The 17,766-nt window shown below is 42.4% G+C and overlaps 1 protein-coding gene across 2 annotated transcripts in view; it reads left to right on the top strand.

Moving 5' to 3' along the window:
* ZNF385D (zinc finger protein 385D) overlaps nucleotides 1-17,766 on the top strand; it is a 354,021-nt gene that overhangs the window by 186,942 nt on the left and 149,313 nt on the right. For both annotated transcript variants that reach the window (XM_040243011.1, XM_040243010.1), the window contains one exon: nucleotides 13,459-13,569. In XM_040243011.1, coding sequence (XP_040098945.1) covers nucleotides 13,459-13,569 — 111 coding nt within the window. The remainder of the gene's footprint in view (nucleotides 1-13,458; nucleotides 13,570-17,766) is intronic.

Genomic DNA, 17,766 nt, shown 5'->3' on the forward strand with positions numbered 1-17,766 from the left:
TTTAATCAAGAAATTGTAGAATTATTGCCTGAGTAAAATTTCACAGTGGTTTGTAGATTTTTAAAATTGTGTTTTCCACCAAGTCACTTTTTAAGCTGGGTTTCTTTATTTTTGTCTGCACTGGTTCTTTGCTGCTTTGAGCAGGTGCTCTCTTGGTGCAGTGGCTGGGGGCGGGTTTCCAGTCGCAGTGTGCACGCGTCTAGGTGCCAGGCTTGTCTGCCCTGAGCACGGGCTCTGGGGCGCACAGGCCTTGGTAACTGTCGCCCGTGGCTCAGTCGCCGCGGCTCTCAGGCTCCGGAGTGCAGGCTCAGTAGCTGTGGTGGCTGGGCTCAGTTGCTCCGTGGCAAGTGAAATCTGCCTGGAGCAGGGATGCAACCCATGTTCCCTTCATTGGCAGATGGATTCGTACCCACTGGGCCACCAAGGATGCCCAGTTTGTGAATTTGTATGTTGCCTATTCCGTTTGTTTTGGGTTGAATCTTGTACCCCGCCCCCCCCCCCAGAAGTTTGTTATAATCCTAACTCCCAGTACATTAGAGTGTGACCTTATTTGGAAATAGTCACTTTACAGAGATAATCCATTTAAAATGAGTTCACAAGAGTGGTCCCTAATTGCATATGACTGGTACTCTGATAATAAGCAGAAATTTGGACACAGAGACACACTCGGGAAGAATGGGATGTGAAGATGGAGAATTAGAGTGATGCGACTATAGGCTAAGGGTTGCCAAGGGTTGCTGGCAAGATACCAGAAGCTAGGGAGAGGCGGAGGAATTCTCCTTACAGACTTCAGAGAACTTAAGTATGGTTTGACAGCATCTTGACTTTGAGCTTTTAACCTCCAAGACTGTGAGGTAATGAATATCTGTTGATGTAAGCTGGTGGTCCTTTTTTATAGCAACGCTAGGAAATTAATGTATGGTTAAAATATTTGAGAGGAAGGATTAAAAGGTCAATCGATATCATACTTTGATGTTGTAGTTGTTTCCATCCATCCATACTCCATCTTTCCATCCATCCATCCTCCCATCCACCCATCTGTCCATCCACACAGCTATCTTTCCATCCATACCTACATCTGTCCATCCATCCATCTAATAGCATTATGATTTTGAAAAAGAAAGGAATTTAACAAAAGTAGTGAGGACATAATTTCAGATTAAGGGGAAAAAACCCTTTCATTCAACCACGCATGATTTGTATACAAAAATGTCCTGTCCTCTCCTGTCTTTTCACTTCAGATTCCAACAGCCAACCCACATTTCAGTGACCTGCAGAGAAGCCAGATGTGATTGTGAACTTCTGGTGCAGCTGGTCATTTAATGAATTTCTGAAATTTATCCTCCAGCCCAATCCAGAAGACTATGCTCTTCCGGGTGCTCTTGGTAAATGGAGTCCCAGCTCTGAAGTTGTTAGATTTTATTACTTAGGCCTTATTCAGAGACAGGCCCATTGAACCTTGGATGATGTGACTTCTGGCTCAGGCAGCCCCATAGGCATGCCTTGCCTTCCAGAGAGGTTTTGCCATTTAAGTCCATCAGAAACAGGATTGCAATAAAAGCATTTGTATCAGATTCTTTCCCTGTATTGCTGATAATAGGGAGTCCGAAGTGTCCAGCTTAAGGACTGGAGTCTTCCCCACAGGGCAATATTAGTGGGATCAGTCAGCAGTCTTCCCTTTTAAAGAAACTTAATATTCTTTTAAGGGACATTCTTTTAATATACCCCAAGTCCAAGGTAAGAGAAACCCAAGTAAGACGGCATCAGAGGGCAGACACACTGAAACCAGACTCTCAGAAAACTAGTCAATCTAATCACACTAGGACCACAGCCTTGTCTAACTCAATGAAACCAAGCCATGCCCGTGGGGCCACCCAAGACGGGCGGGTCATGGTGGAGAGGTCTGACAGAATGTGGTCCACTGGAGAAGGGAATGGCAAGCCACTTCAGTATTCTTGCCTTGAGAACTCCATGAACAGTATGAGAAGGCAAAATGATAGGATACTGAAAGAGGAACGCCCCAGGTCAGTAGGTCCCCAATATGCTACTGGAGATCACTGGAGAAATAACTCCAGAGAGAATGAAGGGATGGAGCCAAAGCAAAAACAATACCCAGCTGTGGATGTGACTGGTGATAGAAGCAAGGTCCGATGCTGTAAAGAGCAATACTGCATAGGAACCTAGAATGTCAGATCCATGAATCAAGACAAATTGGAAGTGGTCAAACAGAAGATGGCAAGTGTGAACGTTGACATACACGAACTAAATCAGCGAACTAAAATGGACTGGAATGGGTGAATTTAACTCAGATGACCATTATATCTACTACTGTGGGCAGGAATCCCTCAGAAGAAATGGAGTAGCCATCATGGTCAACAAGAGTCCAAAATTTAGTACTTGGATGCAATCTCAAAAACGACAGAATGACCTCTGTTCGTTTCCAAGGCAAACCATTCAGTATCACAGTCATCCAAATCTATGCCCCAACCAGTGATGCTGAAGAAGCTGAAGTTGAATGGTTCTATGAAGACCTACAAGACCTTTTAGAACTAACACCCAAAAAAGTAGGGAGCAAAAGTAGGAAGTCAAGAAACACCTGGAGTAACAGGCAAATTTGGCATTGGAATACAGAATGAAGCAGGGCAAAGACTAATAGAGTTTTGCCAAGACAATGCACTGGTCATAGCAAACACCCTCTTCCAACAACACAAGAGAAGACTCTACACATGGACATCACCAGATGGTCTACACCTAAATCAGATTGATTATAGTCTTTGCAGCCAAAGATGGAGAAGCTCTATACAGTCAGCAAAAACAAGACCAGGAGCTGACTGTGGCTCAGATCATGAACTCCTTATTGCCAAATTCAGAGTTAAATTGAAGAAAGTAGGGAAAACCACTAGACCATTCAGGTATGACCTAAATCAAATCCCTTATGATTATATAGTAGAAGTGAGAAATAGACTTAAGGGACTAGATCTGATAGATAGAGTGCCTGATGAACTATGGGATGAGGTTTGTAACATTGTACAGGAGACAGGGATCAAGACCATCCCCATGGAAAAGAAATGCAAAAAAGCAAAATGGCTGTCTGGGGAGGCCTTACAGATAGCTGTGAAAAGAAGAGAAGGGAGAAGCAAAGGAGGAAAGGAAAGATATAAGCATCTGAATGCAGAGTTCCCAAGAACAGCAAGAAGAGATAAGAAAGCCTTCCTCAGTGATCAATGCAAAGAAATAGAGGAAAACAACAGAATGGGAAAGACTAGAGATCTCTTCAAGAAAATTAGAGATACCAAGGGAACATTTCATGCAAAGATGGGCTCGATAAAGGACAGAAATGGTATGGACCTAACAGAACCAGAAGATATTAAGAAGAGGTGGCAAGAATACATGGAAGAACTGTACAAAAAAGATCTTCACAACCCAGATAATCACGATGGTGTGATCACTCACCTAGAGCCAGACCATCCTGAAATGTGAAGTCAAGTGGGCCTTAGAAAGCATCACTGCGAACAAAGCTAATGGAATCACCTTGATGGAATTCCAGTGGAGCTATTTCAAATCCTGAAAGATGATGCTGTGAAAGTGCTGCACTCAATAGGCCAGCAAATTTGGAAAACTCAGCAGTGGCCACAGGACTGGAAAAGGTCAGTTTTCATTCCAATCCCAAAGAAAGGCAATGCCAAAGAATGGTCAAACTACCACACAATTGCACTCATCTCACATGCTAGTAAAGTAATGCTCAAAATTCTCCAAGCCAGGCTTCAGCAGTATGTGAACCTTGAACTTCCAGATATTCAAGCTGGTTTTAGAAAAGGCAGAGGAACCAGAGTTCAAATTGCCAACATCCACTGGATCATGGAAAAATCAAGAGAGTTCCAGAAAAACATCTATTTCTGCTTTATTGACTATGCCAAAGCCTTTGACTATGTGGATCACAATAAACGGTGGAAAATTCTGAGAGAGATGGGAATACCAGACCACCTGACCTGCCTCTTGAGAAATCAGTATGCAGGTCAGGAAGCAACAGTTAGAACGGGACATGAACAACAGACCGGTTCCAAACAGGAAAAGGAGAATGTCAAGGCTGTATATTGTCACCCTGCTTATTTAACTTCTATGCAGAGTACATCATGAGAAACGCTGGGCTGGAAGAACCACAAGCTGGAATCAAGATTGCCAGAAGAAATATCAATAACCTCAGATATGCAGATGACATCAACCTTATGGCAGAAAGTGAAGGGGAACTAAAAAGCCTCTTGATAAAAGTGAAAGAGGAGAGTGAAAAAGTTGGCTTAAAGCTCAACATTCAGAAAATGAAGATCATGGCATCTGGTCCCATCACTTCATGGGAAATAGATGGGAAAACAGTGGAAACAGTGTCAAACTTCATTTTTGGGGGCTCCAAAATCACTGCAGATGGTGATTGCAGCCATGAAATTAAAAGACTCTTACTCCTTGGAAGAAAAGTTATGACCAACCTAGATAGCATATTGAAAAGCAGAGACATTACTTTGCCGACAAAGGTCTGTCTAGTCAAGGCTATGGTTTTTCCAGTGGTCATGTATGGATGTCAGAGTTGGACTGTGAAGAAAGCTGAGTGCCAAAGAATTGATGCTTTTGAACTGTGGTGTTGGAGAAGACGCTTGAGAGTCCCTTGGACTGCAAGGAGATCCAACCAGTCCATTCTGAAGGAGATCAACCCTGGGATTTCTTTGGAAGGAATGATGCTAAAGCTGAAACTCCAGTACTTTGGCCACCTCATGCGAAGAGTTGACTCATTGGAAAAGACTCTGATGCTGGGAGGGACTGGGGGCAGGAGGAGAAGGGGACGACCCAGGATGAGATGGCTGGATGGCATCACAGACTCTATGGACATGAGTCTGAGTGAACTCCGGGAGTTGGTAATGGACAGGGAGGCCTGGCGTGCTGCAATTCATGAGGTTGCAAAGAGTCGGACACGACTGAGAGACTGAACTGAACTGAATATTCTTTTGGCCTGGAAAAAAATATCCCATTGCAGAAAAAGGATGACCATCCATAGAAGTAAATCACTTTCTTTTCTTCCTTGTTTTTCCTCTGATTTTTTTCCTTCTCTCCTGGTATGCCTTTTCTCACTGATACAGGAAATATGTCAATAAAATTTAAATATATATTAATCTTCAGTGCATTCCAGGAAAACAAATGAGAACCACAGGAATGAGAACATGGGTGGCACATAGCCCCTACTCTATTCCCTGAGAATACCACATACAGATGGTTTTTAAAGGTGAACAGGATTAAACTTCCACGATGAGACATGTGTCAGTAATACGTCCACAAACTCACTTACCTGTGGTGGATTCATGTTGATGTATGGCAAAACCAGTACAATATTGTAAAGTAATTAACCTCCAATTAAAATAAATAAATTTAGATTTTAAAAATAAATAAAAAAAGAAAAAATCAAGGAACTATACTCAATATCTTATAATAATCTATAAAGCAAAAGAATCTGTAAAATTATATCTGTTACATACAATAATGAACTGATCTGCAAAACAGAAATAGACCCACAGACAAGGTGAACAAACTTACTGTTACCCGAGGGGAAGGAGGCTGGAGGGACAAACCGACGAATTTGGGGTGAACAGAGATACACACTGGTAGACGTAGAATAGATGAGCAGCAGAGGCCTACTCTACGGCCACAGGGAATTAGACTCAATATTTCATAATAACCTAAAATGCAAAAGAATCTTAATAAGAATACATGCATGTGTGTGTGTAAAACTGACTCACTTTGCTGTATACCTGAAACTAATAGTATCATGAATCAAATATGTCAATAATTTTTTAATTAAAAAAGGAAAAAAAATCTCAGAGTGCAATTACCTGTGGGAATTCCACAACAGTGCCACCATACATTGGCTGAATGCAACTTACCAGAGCATATAAATGATTCCAAGAAAAACAATCTTTTACGACTCCTTCAAGCTCATCATGCTTTACTTTGAACTCTCTGTTTCACGTTATTAGTCTGCTCGGAGAACATTAGGGAAAATAGCCATGGCAGAAAGCTACTGAAAGGTCTCTTCCATTCGGACATGTCCCGAGTACTTGGAGAGCATCCAAAAGGTTTGGCACATTTAAGTTCAAGCACTGGTTTTCTGAGCAAAATCAGCTTCTCCTGAACTGGGTAGGACAGTGTGTCTGTTCGCCTTTGCCTGGGAAGACCCCTGGTGGGGAAATGGTCTGATGCTGGCCTGTAAAGTAGAAAGAGAACCAGGAAACCATTGCTTCAGCGCTTAAATGAACCTGTGTCTCGAGATGCGCTCGTGAGTGAATGTATGCGAGTCTTGTGTGGCGGCTGCCAGCTGCAGACTCTGCTCTGAGCGTCTCTACCCCTGTTGTATCCTGGGGTCATTAATCCACATGCTTTCACTTCTCATAAACTCTCCTCACCCTTCATGCATAAGGTTCCCTTGGGAACCCAGGTTTTCTCACTGCTGCGGTTAACACCATTCCAAGACAGATGTCAAGTTTTGATATCAGGCTTCAATAATACTCAGTTTATGTTGTAGCAACTCAGCAGTCATATGGTGGGCCCTTTAATTCCCAGGTGCAGAGAGCACAGAGGCGTGGCCGCCTTGACGTTCCCTGTTTTGGGTGAGACCCGAGACAGGAGAGGCCTTCAGATGGGGCAGTGGAGTGGCGTGAAGGATGAGCTGGGGACCTGGCCTCTCTGAAGGAGGTCAGCTGAGAAGAGATGGGTTCTGTCTGGAGTCCCGAGAAGTAGGTAGGCGTTAGAGGAAGATGAAGCAGGAGGTGTAGGGAAAGGGTTTCCAAGGCAGAGGAAGAGGGATGTGCAGAAGACTTGAGGGTAAGAGAGAGCTGGCTGCATCGAAAGATTGGTTGTGCCCTTGGGTCTTGAATATGTTGTATTTCCTACATAAACGTATCAACTTAGCAGTCTTGAGCTTGACCTGATTAGTGAGCTCAATGGAGAACGCTTACCTCTAGTTGAATGAATCCGTCTGTGAAGGGAGCTCACACATGTCCTTTGCTGTTGGGCAAAAGCGGAGAAAGCAGGAGGCTTCATGGGCAGCCTCCCTCCAGCCCTGCTCAGAGCTGTGTCTTGGCCTTGGGCGATTGGCATTCCTGTCAAATTCCCTCCATCCCTCAGCCTCAGAGAAAGGGGGGATGCTGAAGTCCTTGGTGCTCTTGATGGGAATGGTGATGCCATGGAGCAGGCACATGTTTGAAAAAAGGCAACTGATGATACATTTAAGATTTATATTAAAAAAAAGATGCATTCACTTTTGGGTGTGGAAATTATGTGTCTGTTTTTAAAAGAGGGCAAAAGTTGCAAATTTTCTCAAATGGAAAAATTTGTTGAAGAAACGCAATTATTATAATTTTTAATAATGTGTAAGTCATATAATGGAGAAGGAAATGGCAACCCACGCCACTCTTCTTGCCTGGAGAATCTCATGGACAGAGGAGCCTGGTGGGCTACAGTCCATGGGGTCACAGAGAATCAAACACTACTAAGCAACGGACACACACATACACATGAGTCATATAAACACAAATTTTACTAGTTCATAGTCAATGGAATAAGCTATGTATCACTTAATATTCAGTTCAGTTCAATCTCTCAGTCGTGTCCAACTCTCTGTGACCCCATGGACTGCAGCACGCCAGGCCTGCCTGGCCATTACCAACTCCCGGAGCTCACTCAAACTCATGTCCATCGAGTCGGTGATGCCACTTTACATTACAGGGTCACACATTCCAGGACACCATTATCACAAAGCTTTATTGTGGTGCTGGATGGAGGGGGCCAGAGTGGGAAGTTGTGCTGCTTATTACTTCTGTGATATTAGGCAACGGGCAATGAGAGCTCCTCGGGAGGTTGCTAGGCTAGAAGCAATGCTTACAAGCACAGATACACCGTAAGTGCCAGTAAGCGTGACCTTAGCCTGATTGTCACAGGTCACTGTCACCTAGAAATACCAGCTGGAAGAGACGACCTTTATATTCTAGACTTCTAAACACTCTGGCATTTAAATTCTTATTCTTTGATATGAAAACCAAGCTAACAGGAACAAACTAACAGGAACAGAGGGAGGAGGTCTCTAGAGCAGGAGAGGTAAAGGCAAGGTTCAGCCCCATCCATCCTCCCTGAAGACACAGCAGCGACCTAGGGAAGGGCATTGGGAAGGGGGCCTCAGCGACTCATCGGAGGCTGGCCCTGGCCTCTCAGCTACAAACCAGTTTAGCAGAATGCCCCGAGGGGGGCGAGGGAAAAGCAAGGCCTGGGAAAGAAACGCAAAGATCCTTAAACCTGAAATGAAGGAAAACATATTCATTTGGCTTTAAATAAGGCCTTAGGATGAGTTTGAAATTGAATTTTACTCTCGAGTTGGGGTGAGCATATCAATAGCTAGTGTACCATTCTTCACTTGTGTGTGTTGGTTTGGGGAGTGTTGGATAATGTACTTGGAAAATGTTAGCTTTCAAAATATCCCACTTTAGGTATTATATAACTATGTCTTAAAATACCACGTAGCTTTTACCATTTCTTTTTAGTTTTTAACTCAGGGCTGCATGGGTTCAGTGAAATGTCCGACTGCGCTTTCTGGGTATTACATTTTTAGTTTAGTGACTTTATTTTTGCACAAAAGCTTACATTTTATTCATATTCATATAATGATTTTATTTTACAGGATCACGTATTTTAAACTGTGTGTATTGAACAAAGATGCTAAATTTAAAAACAAATGACAAAAGCTTTGGTTATATTATTTTAGACATTAGTTACTTAAAGCAGATATTTTGTACTGTGGGACATCTCAGAGGATTTAATGTTAGATGCACGCTGTGAATGCCCAGGCTGTGGTACCGAGGTTCCCTACAACTTATTTAACCCAGGAACTCCTTTTTTCTTTCCTGTACACATTGGCGTTTCTTGAGACTGCTTCTGCAGACAGAGTCCAAGCGATGATACTCATACACACAGTAAAGTATGATTATTTTGACAGCTCGGACCTGTCGGTTCGCAGGGAGGAAACCAACACACGCGCCCTTCTTTGGGACAGAGCGTTTGATTCCAGTGCATCCGCGTTTGCCCCCACAGCACGTGTGCAGCCCTCCATCCCCCTGACTCTGCCACCCCGCGGACTGTAGCCCGCCAGACCCCGCTGTCCATGGGGTTCTCAATGCTAAATGATGCCGTGTTTGGGCAGAATGAACCAAGTGGCTGTGCGTGTCCCCCGAGTGACAGCAGGTGCCATTTTTAGTTTCTTAGCACGTGCTGCGCTTAGTCGCTCAGTCGCGTCTGACTCTTGGTAACCCCACGGACGGTAGCCCGCCAGGCTCCTCTGTCTATGGGGTTCTCCAGGTAAGAAGACTGGAGCGGGTTGCCGTTTCCTTCTCCAATATAGACCATGTGGAGTCACTTAATTATGTTTTACAGCAGAAATTACTTAGACGTAGCCCCTGTTAATTCCTTGTTGTAAACGGCTTTCCATATATTTGTAGCTGTATCTGTTAAAGAGGTGACTGTGACTTACGTCCATTATTGAAGGCATTAAACTTTTGTCATTTTGTTGTACTAGGTTCCTGAAATAATAATAGAGAATTATGTGTAGTGACGTAACTATAGTTTTTATTTCATCATTAAAGGATAATTCAGTTTAAAAAAATGTATACTGGAAAATAAGATTGCCTTCGAAGAACACAATACTTTGCATTTTAAAGTTTGATTTTTTAGCTATAGTGATCAGAACAATATTCAGTTTAAAAAAAAGAATTAAATCTAGAGAACATGCCACATTTACCTAAAGTGTCTGCTTCTAAAATACCTCCCACACCGATTTGGATTGAACGCAGTCAGTGAAAGTGAGCAACATTACTGAAAGACAAAAATAAATAGCTACTCTCAAAATGTGATAAACTATGTATTTTCAGAGAGCATCTTTATTTATTTTTTTATGTATATTCATCTCTTCTTTCTTTCTTTCCTTCTTTATTTATTTATTATTTTACTTTACAATTCTGTATTGGTTTTGCCATACATTGACATGAATCCACCATGGGTGTACATGCGTTCCCAAACATGAACCCCCCCTCCCACCCCCCTCCCCACACCATCTCTCTGGGTCATCCCCGTGTACCAGCCCCAAGCGTGCCGTATCTTTCAAATGAATATGTCGTTCCTTTTTACTTCACAGTGTCATAAAGGGGCTTCAGTATTCCTGAATAGGATACAGGTGTAATTCACCTGATCCCTAAGAGAAATGGATCCTGTTTGTGCAGATGGAACAGATGCAGTAGAAACGGGGGGCAGCTGCCTCTAAATTAGCGCCTCTCCCAGCGCTGTCGCTCTCCTCCGTTGCCGGCCAGAGCGGAGGCCCCCCGGTGCTCTCTGCGCCGTCTCGGAGCATCGTGGCGGCATCTGCGAGCGCTGTCACAGGGGCCCTGCAGCATCCTGCTCGCAGCCCTGTGGCTGCCGGCTCTCGGGTTCTGCTCGAGGTCCGTTTCGGTTCCGAGGACATCGGGGTGAGGCGGGGCTGAGGACAGTTTGATTGAACTGGGGTGGGAGACAGGGCAGTGCAGGTAGCGAAGAATCCTGTGCCATGCCCTATGACCTTTCTCACGAGCACTCGAGGTTCAGACTAAGAAAAGTAAACAGCAACTTTATGTTAATTTCTAACGTTTGGATTCAGATGCAGAACTGAATTTAGAAATGAGCTTAGATCATGGATTAAGATTTGAAAAACGTATAGAATTAACTGGAAACAATTCGAACATTCATCAGCTAACACACGGATAATCACGTTAGGGTGGAAGTGAAAATGTCAGCTGCTCAGTCGTGTCCAACCCTTTGGGACGCCATCGACTGTAGCCGCCAGGCTTCTCTGTCCATGGGATTCTCCAGGCAAGAACCCTGGAGTGGGCTGCCATTTCCTTTTCCAGGAGAATCTACCAGACCCAGGGACTGAACCTGGGTCTCCTGCACGCCAGGCAGATTCTTTCAAGTCTGAGCCACCAGGAAGCGCACTGGGGTTCACCCGTACAAAGGGCTACTTCTCAGCAGTAAAAAGGAATGTCACCAATGCGTGCAATGACATGGGTGGATCTTAAAACCATAATGCTGAATGAAAGACTCCAGACACGGAGGGTCGTATAGTGTATGATTCCATTTGTATGAACTTTGAGGAAAGGGAAAAATATAGTTACAGAAGGCAGAGCAGCGATTTCCCCGGGTGGGGTGGGAGGCAGGAAGTGACCTCAGAGGGAACTTTATGGGTAATGGAAGTGTTCTATGAGGTAATTATTAAGACTGTATCTATTTGTCAAATCTCACACAACTGTAAATTTAACATTGGTGAGCTTTACTGTATTTAAATTAAAATCAAAACTGGTTGAAAAGAAAGTATGGTATAATTCACTAGTGGGGGAGGGGATCCTAGAATCTGTTAATTTCTGGAAGTGACCAGAAAAATTGTGGGGCAGCTGAGCTTCATCCAAAATCTGGGATGAACATCAGGAAAAATGTAAAGTGGTGATGAAAGCTACAAATGAGAACCCATGAGCTCTTCTTGGTCACAGCTGTTTAATATAGAGAACATCTAGCCTAGTACTTAGCACAGAGAGGCACTTAATAAATGCTGAGTGCTGTCATTTTTTTTTGTTGATGCTATTATTTTATTATTATTTAGAATAGCACGTTATGAGTGTCTAGACAACATTATAGAAGTTGTGAATAGGGAAAACCTTCATCCTACCTACTGGAAAGAGTCTATGAGTTAATTGGTTCTGATGATGTAAAACACACGAGAGGAGGTAGAATTTATCAGTGACTGATTTAGCTAATTAGTGAACTATAATGTGTCACAGAAGTGCTTAGAGCATTATTTCACAGACATATTCTTAGCTTTTGTGTGTGTCAAATCTTGTCTGAACTGATTCAGTCCATGGGGAAGACTCTCAGAAGAACTTTGTATTGGATGAGAGTTAAGAGTCCCAAAGTCTGCAAGTATTGAACAGAATCAGTGGGTGGTGTAGGACATTGAAATAATTTTGAAATGATTTTTTGGACATGTGAGAGATAGAAAGTGCCAACCAAGACCGTAGGAATGAGAGGCTCCTGTTACCCCTGAACATCCCATATGTGTACACAAAAGAGAAAACGTAATAGCCAAGATTTATTGACTTTTAATGTGCCTGGCACTGAACTGCGCTAAGTGATTTCAAGAATTATTATGACTAAACTTCATCACAAGCTTAAGAGATAATGCCTAAGAGCACAGAGGCTGCGCATGTATTAAGAAGACAATCAAAATTTGATTCTGACTATCGTTTGGGAACCGTGGATGAGAACCCTGGAACAAACCTTGGTGACATTCCATTTTACCAGCATTGTTTTGCCAGCATCATGCTTTGGATGTCCCGTATCCTCTCCTGGGAGTGGGATGCAGAGAGAACTGACATCTGACCCAAACTCTCTGACCTCTGAGTAGTGAGCCCATAGGAGAGCACCATGTGTTAGGCCGTCAGTCAGTGATCATTGAAAGAACCCAGAGTTCCACATGTTTGAATTCTTAGAAAGCAGAATTTGTGTGCAAGCAACCCTTGCTTTTTCAAAGTTTGTTTTCTACTTCAGTTTGACCAAAGACCTACATTAGTACCTGCTTTCACTAAACAAAGCAAATCTGAAGAGGATTTGCAAAAAAAAAAAAAAAAGGACAAATGGTGGAAATGGCGTCCAGCCTTTGTTTTTGCAACGGCCTTTGTAGAGGTGGCAGGACCCGTGATCAGCAAGGTCGGTGTTGCCAGCTCTTTCCCCAGGGAAGCCTGCTCTGCATCTCAGAGCCAGCCGCTAAGGCTTTGCGCTGCATCTCTGAGCCTCTGTGCTTTATCTCCATTTGCTTTTTGCAGCCTTCCGCAAGATGGGTCCTAAGGTAGTGGCTTCTCCTTTCAGATAGCAGGGGAAACCCATGCTAGATTCTTAAGGCAGAAAAGATACCAAACATAGCAGAAGGTTAATTATACATAAAGAGGCTCAAGTTATTTTCATGGCCGCTTGCCTATTTTGAAGTCCATTTGAGGCAATGATACAGACTCACTGCTGTGTAAGATTTCACGTAGTCACGAGAACTTGAGTGTTGATAAATCTTTAATTATACAGGAGGGTTATCACACTGGGACAATTGTGGATCCTAAATGAGAGAAGCGGTTAGCATGCAAACTCTAATGGGTACATTTATCATTTCTTTATCACACTGTGCTTCCGGCTTGTTGTTGTCTATTTTCTAAGAAAGTAGAAATGCCGTTTCTTAGAATAAAAATGTTCTTTCTAGTGCAGGCAGAGGATTGAAGCTGTCCAGATTGGTTCTTTAATGAAACAGGCAACATTCCAATGGAACTGACAAGCTTTATTTCTGTTTGTTGTATTTTTTTGTCATTACAGATGGACCCGATTCAGAAAGCTGTAATAAATCATACTTTCGGGGTTCCTCTTCCTCATCGAAGAAAGCAGATCATTTCGTGCAACATTTGCCAGTTGAGATTTAATTCTGATGTAAGTTTACCATTTAGTATTCACTGAAAAAATGTAGTTTGCTGTTCTAATCTTGCAGAAGAGATTTCTGAAACATTTTTCTCCAGTGACTGAGCATGTCAAAATTCAGTGATAACATTTTAACTCCTTATGTGCATTAATTTCGGAGTTTACTATATTACGAAGCAAACTGCACTTGTGGTTTAATGGTAATTCTTAGTCTCCCAGGAATGCTAAATTTAGATATCACACTTGCTTTGGGGGAACAGTCTGAATTCAGGACTAACGAGATTTTCAATAAATACCATCTCTGAACTAAGGTAGGTCCCAGGTGATATTTCAAGGCCATTGCAGCCCGTATGGAAAATACTGCCACTCCTCAACCTGCCCTGGTGTGGAGTTGGTCCTGAGAAAACAGAAAAGAAAAGGAATGCTGGTTTGGAAGGAACAAAAATTGAGCATTTGGGGGTGTGCTCGGCAAACTGAGGACCCCAGCCTATCAGTGTGACCCCTCCAGGGGGCCCTGAGCTGGCCCTAAATTGATGTGCTCTATGGAGATGACCAAACAAGTCTGGGTTCTAGAGAATGTTAGACCTTCCCACATTTAATCACCCTAGGCAAGTAGGCCCCTTCGGCGATGATGAAGGTAGCCATGAGATGATCAGGGGTGTCACAGACAGAGTGGCTTTTTCCTTCTGTGAGAATGTTTCATTTTGTATAAAGTTTGCTACTGTCTTATGATCTCATCCTTAAACTGGTACAGTCACCAGATAATTTTATAACATTCCCTCTGGTGACTTAAAAAAGTGGAGAGGAGGCTGCCTGCATAGCGCTCGAATGGGCTACTGTCCATAGTAAGAGAATTCAGTAAGCATGCAGCATTTGATTTGAAAGGATGTCTTTTGTTTCTTTTTGTTTGTTTCAGTGTTTGTTTTTTTAATAATTAGCACCTTGATTTGAATTTTAAGAAAATTACTATAGCTTGACTTACAAATATTTCAAGTGATTAGTATTATGTAATATTCTCTTCCAGCTGGTATAAAAAAAGTTTCCCTGACATACAAACAAGAGTTCTGAACTTAGTAGTGCAGTCTTGATCATTTAAAAATACTCAGCAAACAGTTGTATATTTCCATAATTGTTAAGTGTATCCTTCTTTATTCTGAAATTTCACTTTGGAACTGATTGGATGATGTTGAGGAAGTCTTTCAGGAGCCACATTTCCGCTCTTTACAGCTAATGGGGCTCCTTCAAATATCAGCCTTTCTGCCAACTGTTTCACTGTTAATGTTTTTGTCCATGTTAAGGAAACTTACTGTAAACGAAGTCTTAGAAAAAGACTTCAAGTTTATTGAACCCAATCTCCCACTAAATGAAAAGAAACCATTGGCTAGATCAAGACTAAGTCTTTGGATTGACTCTCTTCAGTAATGGGTGACTCACCACTTCATGTCAGTTGATCCTTTTTTTTTTCTTTTTATATCTTTTCAAGTGTTTCTACTAGGAGAAGGCAATGGCAACCCACTCCAGTCCTCTTGCCTGGAAAATCCCATGGGCAGAGGAGCCTGGTAGGCTGCAGTCCATGGGGTCGCGAAGAGTCCGACACGACTGAGAAAACTTTCTGTTTTCACTCTCATGCATTGGAGAAGGAAATGGCAACCCACTCCAGTGTTCTTGCCTGGAGGATCCCAGGGACGGGGGAGCCTGGTGGGCTGCCGTCTTATGGGGTCGCACAGAGTCAGACACGACTGAAGTGACTTAGCAGCAGCAGCAGCAGCAGCGTTTCTACTAATTGTCCAGATGGATATCAAAATCAGATTTAAAAAAACTAGAAATGTTTTTAGATATGCTTTAGGAAACACTTTAATATATTATGGTTATTAACATAAGGAACATAATAAAAATAAAGATTTGCATACTTCTTATCTAAAACATAAACATTTTATTTCCATCGTAAGAGAGGATTAAAAAAACTGTATTTTGTTCATTTGCTAATGAATTTTCAAGGTGATGTAGGGACCAGGATGCATATTTTAGGGAAATCGGTTCTCACTCTCACAACTGTGCTATCAGATTCCTCTAAAAGGAAAAGTCCCGCGGTGTTTGGAGGCGTGGTAGATACACTGTCAGTCATAACTGAGCAGTGCAGGTGCAACTCCTCGTCAGAGGGTGCTGTGTTCATCTTTTCTGGCTGCTGTAGCAGAGCGCCACACGTTCAGTGTCCAAAGGTGACTCCGCTCTGTGACCGCGTAGTTCTGGAGCTGAGAGTCAGAGTGGGTCTCACAGGGCTGCAAGCAGGGTGTCAGCAGGGCAATGGCCCTTCAGGGGCTCTGGGGAGGTTCCAGTTCCTTGTCGTTCTTTTCTAGAAGCTGCTCTCTTTCCTTGGCGTGATACCCCCTCCTAGCCTCAAGACTGCAAGGCTGAATGAGTTCATCTCGTATGGACTCACTCTCACTCTTCTGCCTCACTCTTCCACATTTAAGGACCTTTGTGATCACAGTGGACCCATCTGGATAATCCAGGATAACTTTTCTAGTTTAAATTTAGCAGTCTAGCCACCTACTTTCATGTGCTGACCTCACCCCCTTTGTCATACAATGTAACATTTCCATCATTTCCAGGGATTAGGACTTAAATATAGCTGTCATACCTCCAATAGATACTCCTGTGGATGTTTGATTTAGCTTTGAGCTGAATAGCATGACCACCTGAATTTGTCAAATATTTACCCAGGCCAGTTCTTTGATCTGTACAAACTGGACACATATATTCATTGCCCTTACATTTTTCCTTGTTGAACCTTGACTATAAATTTACTATGCTGTGCAAATTTTTTAATTGTAGTTGTGTTTTTTTTTAAGTAGGAAGTTCCAATATTATTGAGTTTATAAATGACATATCAACCTATTAACTATGATTTACAAGCAAAATATAATTATTGCAAAATTGAAATATAGGAGTGGAAACTCCTTTAGAGACCTTAAAAATGTCTCTATGGCATTATGATGTCGATAAAGGGGAACTAATGTGCTGAAAATATAAGATTTGTTTATTCATTGACTGGTCATATCTATAAATACCAATTTTGTGAAATATTTAATACTGAATGCCAAGATGAATTGGATTTATGATCCATTCATTCATATATAAATGTCTCTAAATAAACAGAAAATACATATATATGCACATGTAGATCATTTTATTCTTCAAAAGCTTTAAATCCCAATAAAACTGCCTGTTTGCTCTTTCCACGTATATCAAGCATTTATCATCCTGTTTCCATTCTTAAACCTAGAATCTGGAAAAGTGACGCTGTAATTCACTTGTATGCTTGGTTGAATCCTCTGTCATATAGGAAAGTATTTTTGCCTTATGAACCTTTTTACATTTCAAAGCTTCTTCCTCTTCCAATGAAAATAATAGCTTGTAGTTCTTTTCATCTCTACATCATGAAAATTCAATTTCCTTTCCCTCTAAGCTTTTATTTATTTCTTTAACCCTTTGTGTTATAAAGCCTGCAGTTTGGTGTTATGCCATACATGTTCCCAGTACATTTTCCATTTCTTGCTCTATGGATATTTTTCTAAGTAGCACATTATATTGTATGCATTTTAAATCAGATTACCTTCTCCTGGTGCAGGCATTCACTTTGGGGGAAAAATGAAACTCTTTTTGACATTTATGTGGGACACACATGGAGTTATGCAAAAAGGCTTCTAATTAAAGAATGAAAGGTTCTAATTTGTCCAATTATTTTATCAGCATCTTAAAATAAGCGTCAATTACTGTTGGCCTGGACCAGTTGGTAAGTGTGCCTTTGAAAGAAAACTTACAGCAAGGCCAGCATGGCTGTAAGATTATAAAGTGAGGTAGAGAATGATTAATTACTCAATGACTGTTTATAGCATGGAAAATAAGATCTGAGGCCCCGAAACTGAGGAATCACAAACTTCTAGTATCTAAGCGTCAGTCTGGTGGATGTCCCCCAAATAGCACTTTCTGGTGTGTTAGAGACTGAGGGAAGCTTGCTAATTTCAAGGTGGAAACGAGGCGTGAAGTGCGGAGGAGGCTTATCCAAGGCCGCGTGGCAGACGTGGGCCACGCCGGGCCGGTGTGCATGTCCAGGCCGTTTCTGCCTCACCTGCTCCAGATAGGGCGGTGAGTCTACCCAGAGGGCCAGCCTCCCTACAGCGATGGTGTGGCTGGTCCACCCGGAGG

This window comes from Oryx dammah, unplaced genomic scaffold (genome assembly GCF_014754425.2).
Source record: "Oryx dammah isolate SB20612 unplaced genomic scaffold, SCBI_Odam_1.1 HiC_scaffold_7, whole genome shotgun sequence".
Taxonomy (NCBI): Eukaryota; Metazoa; Chordata; class Mammalia; order Artiodactyla; family Bovidae; genus Oryx; species Oryx dammah.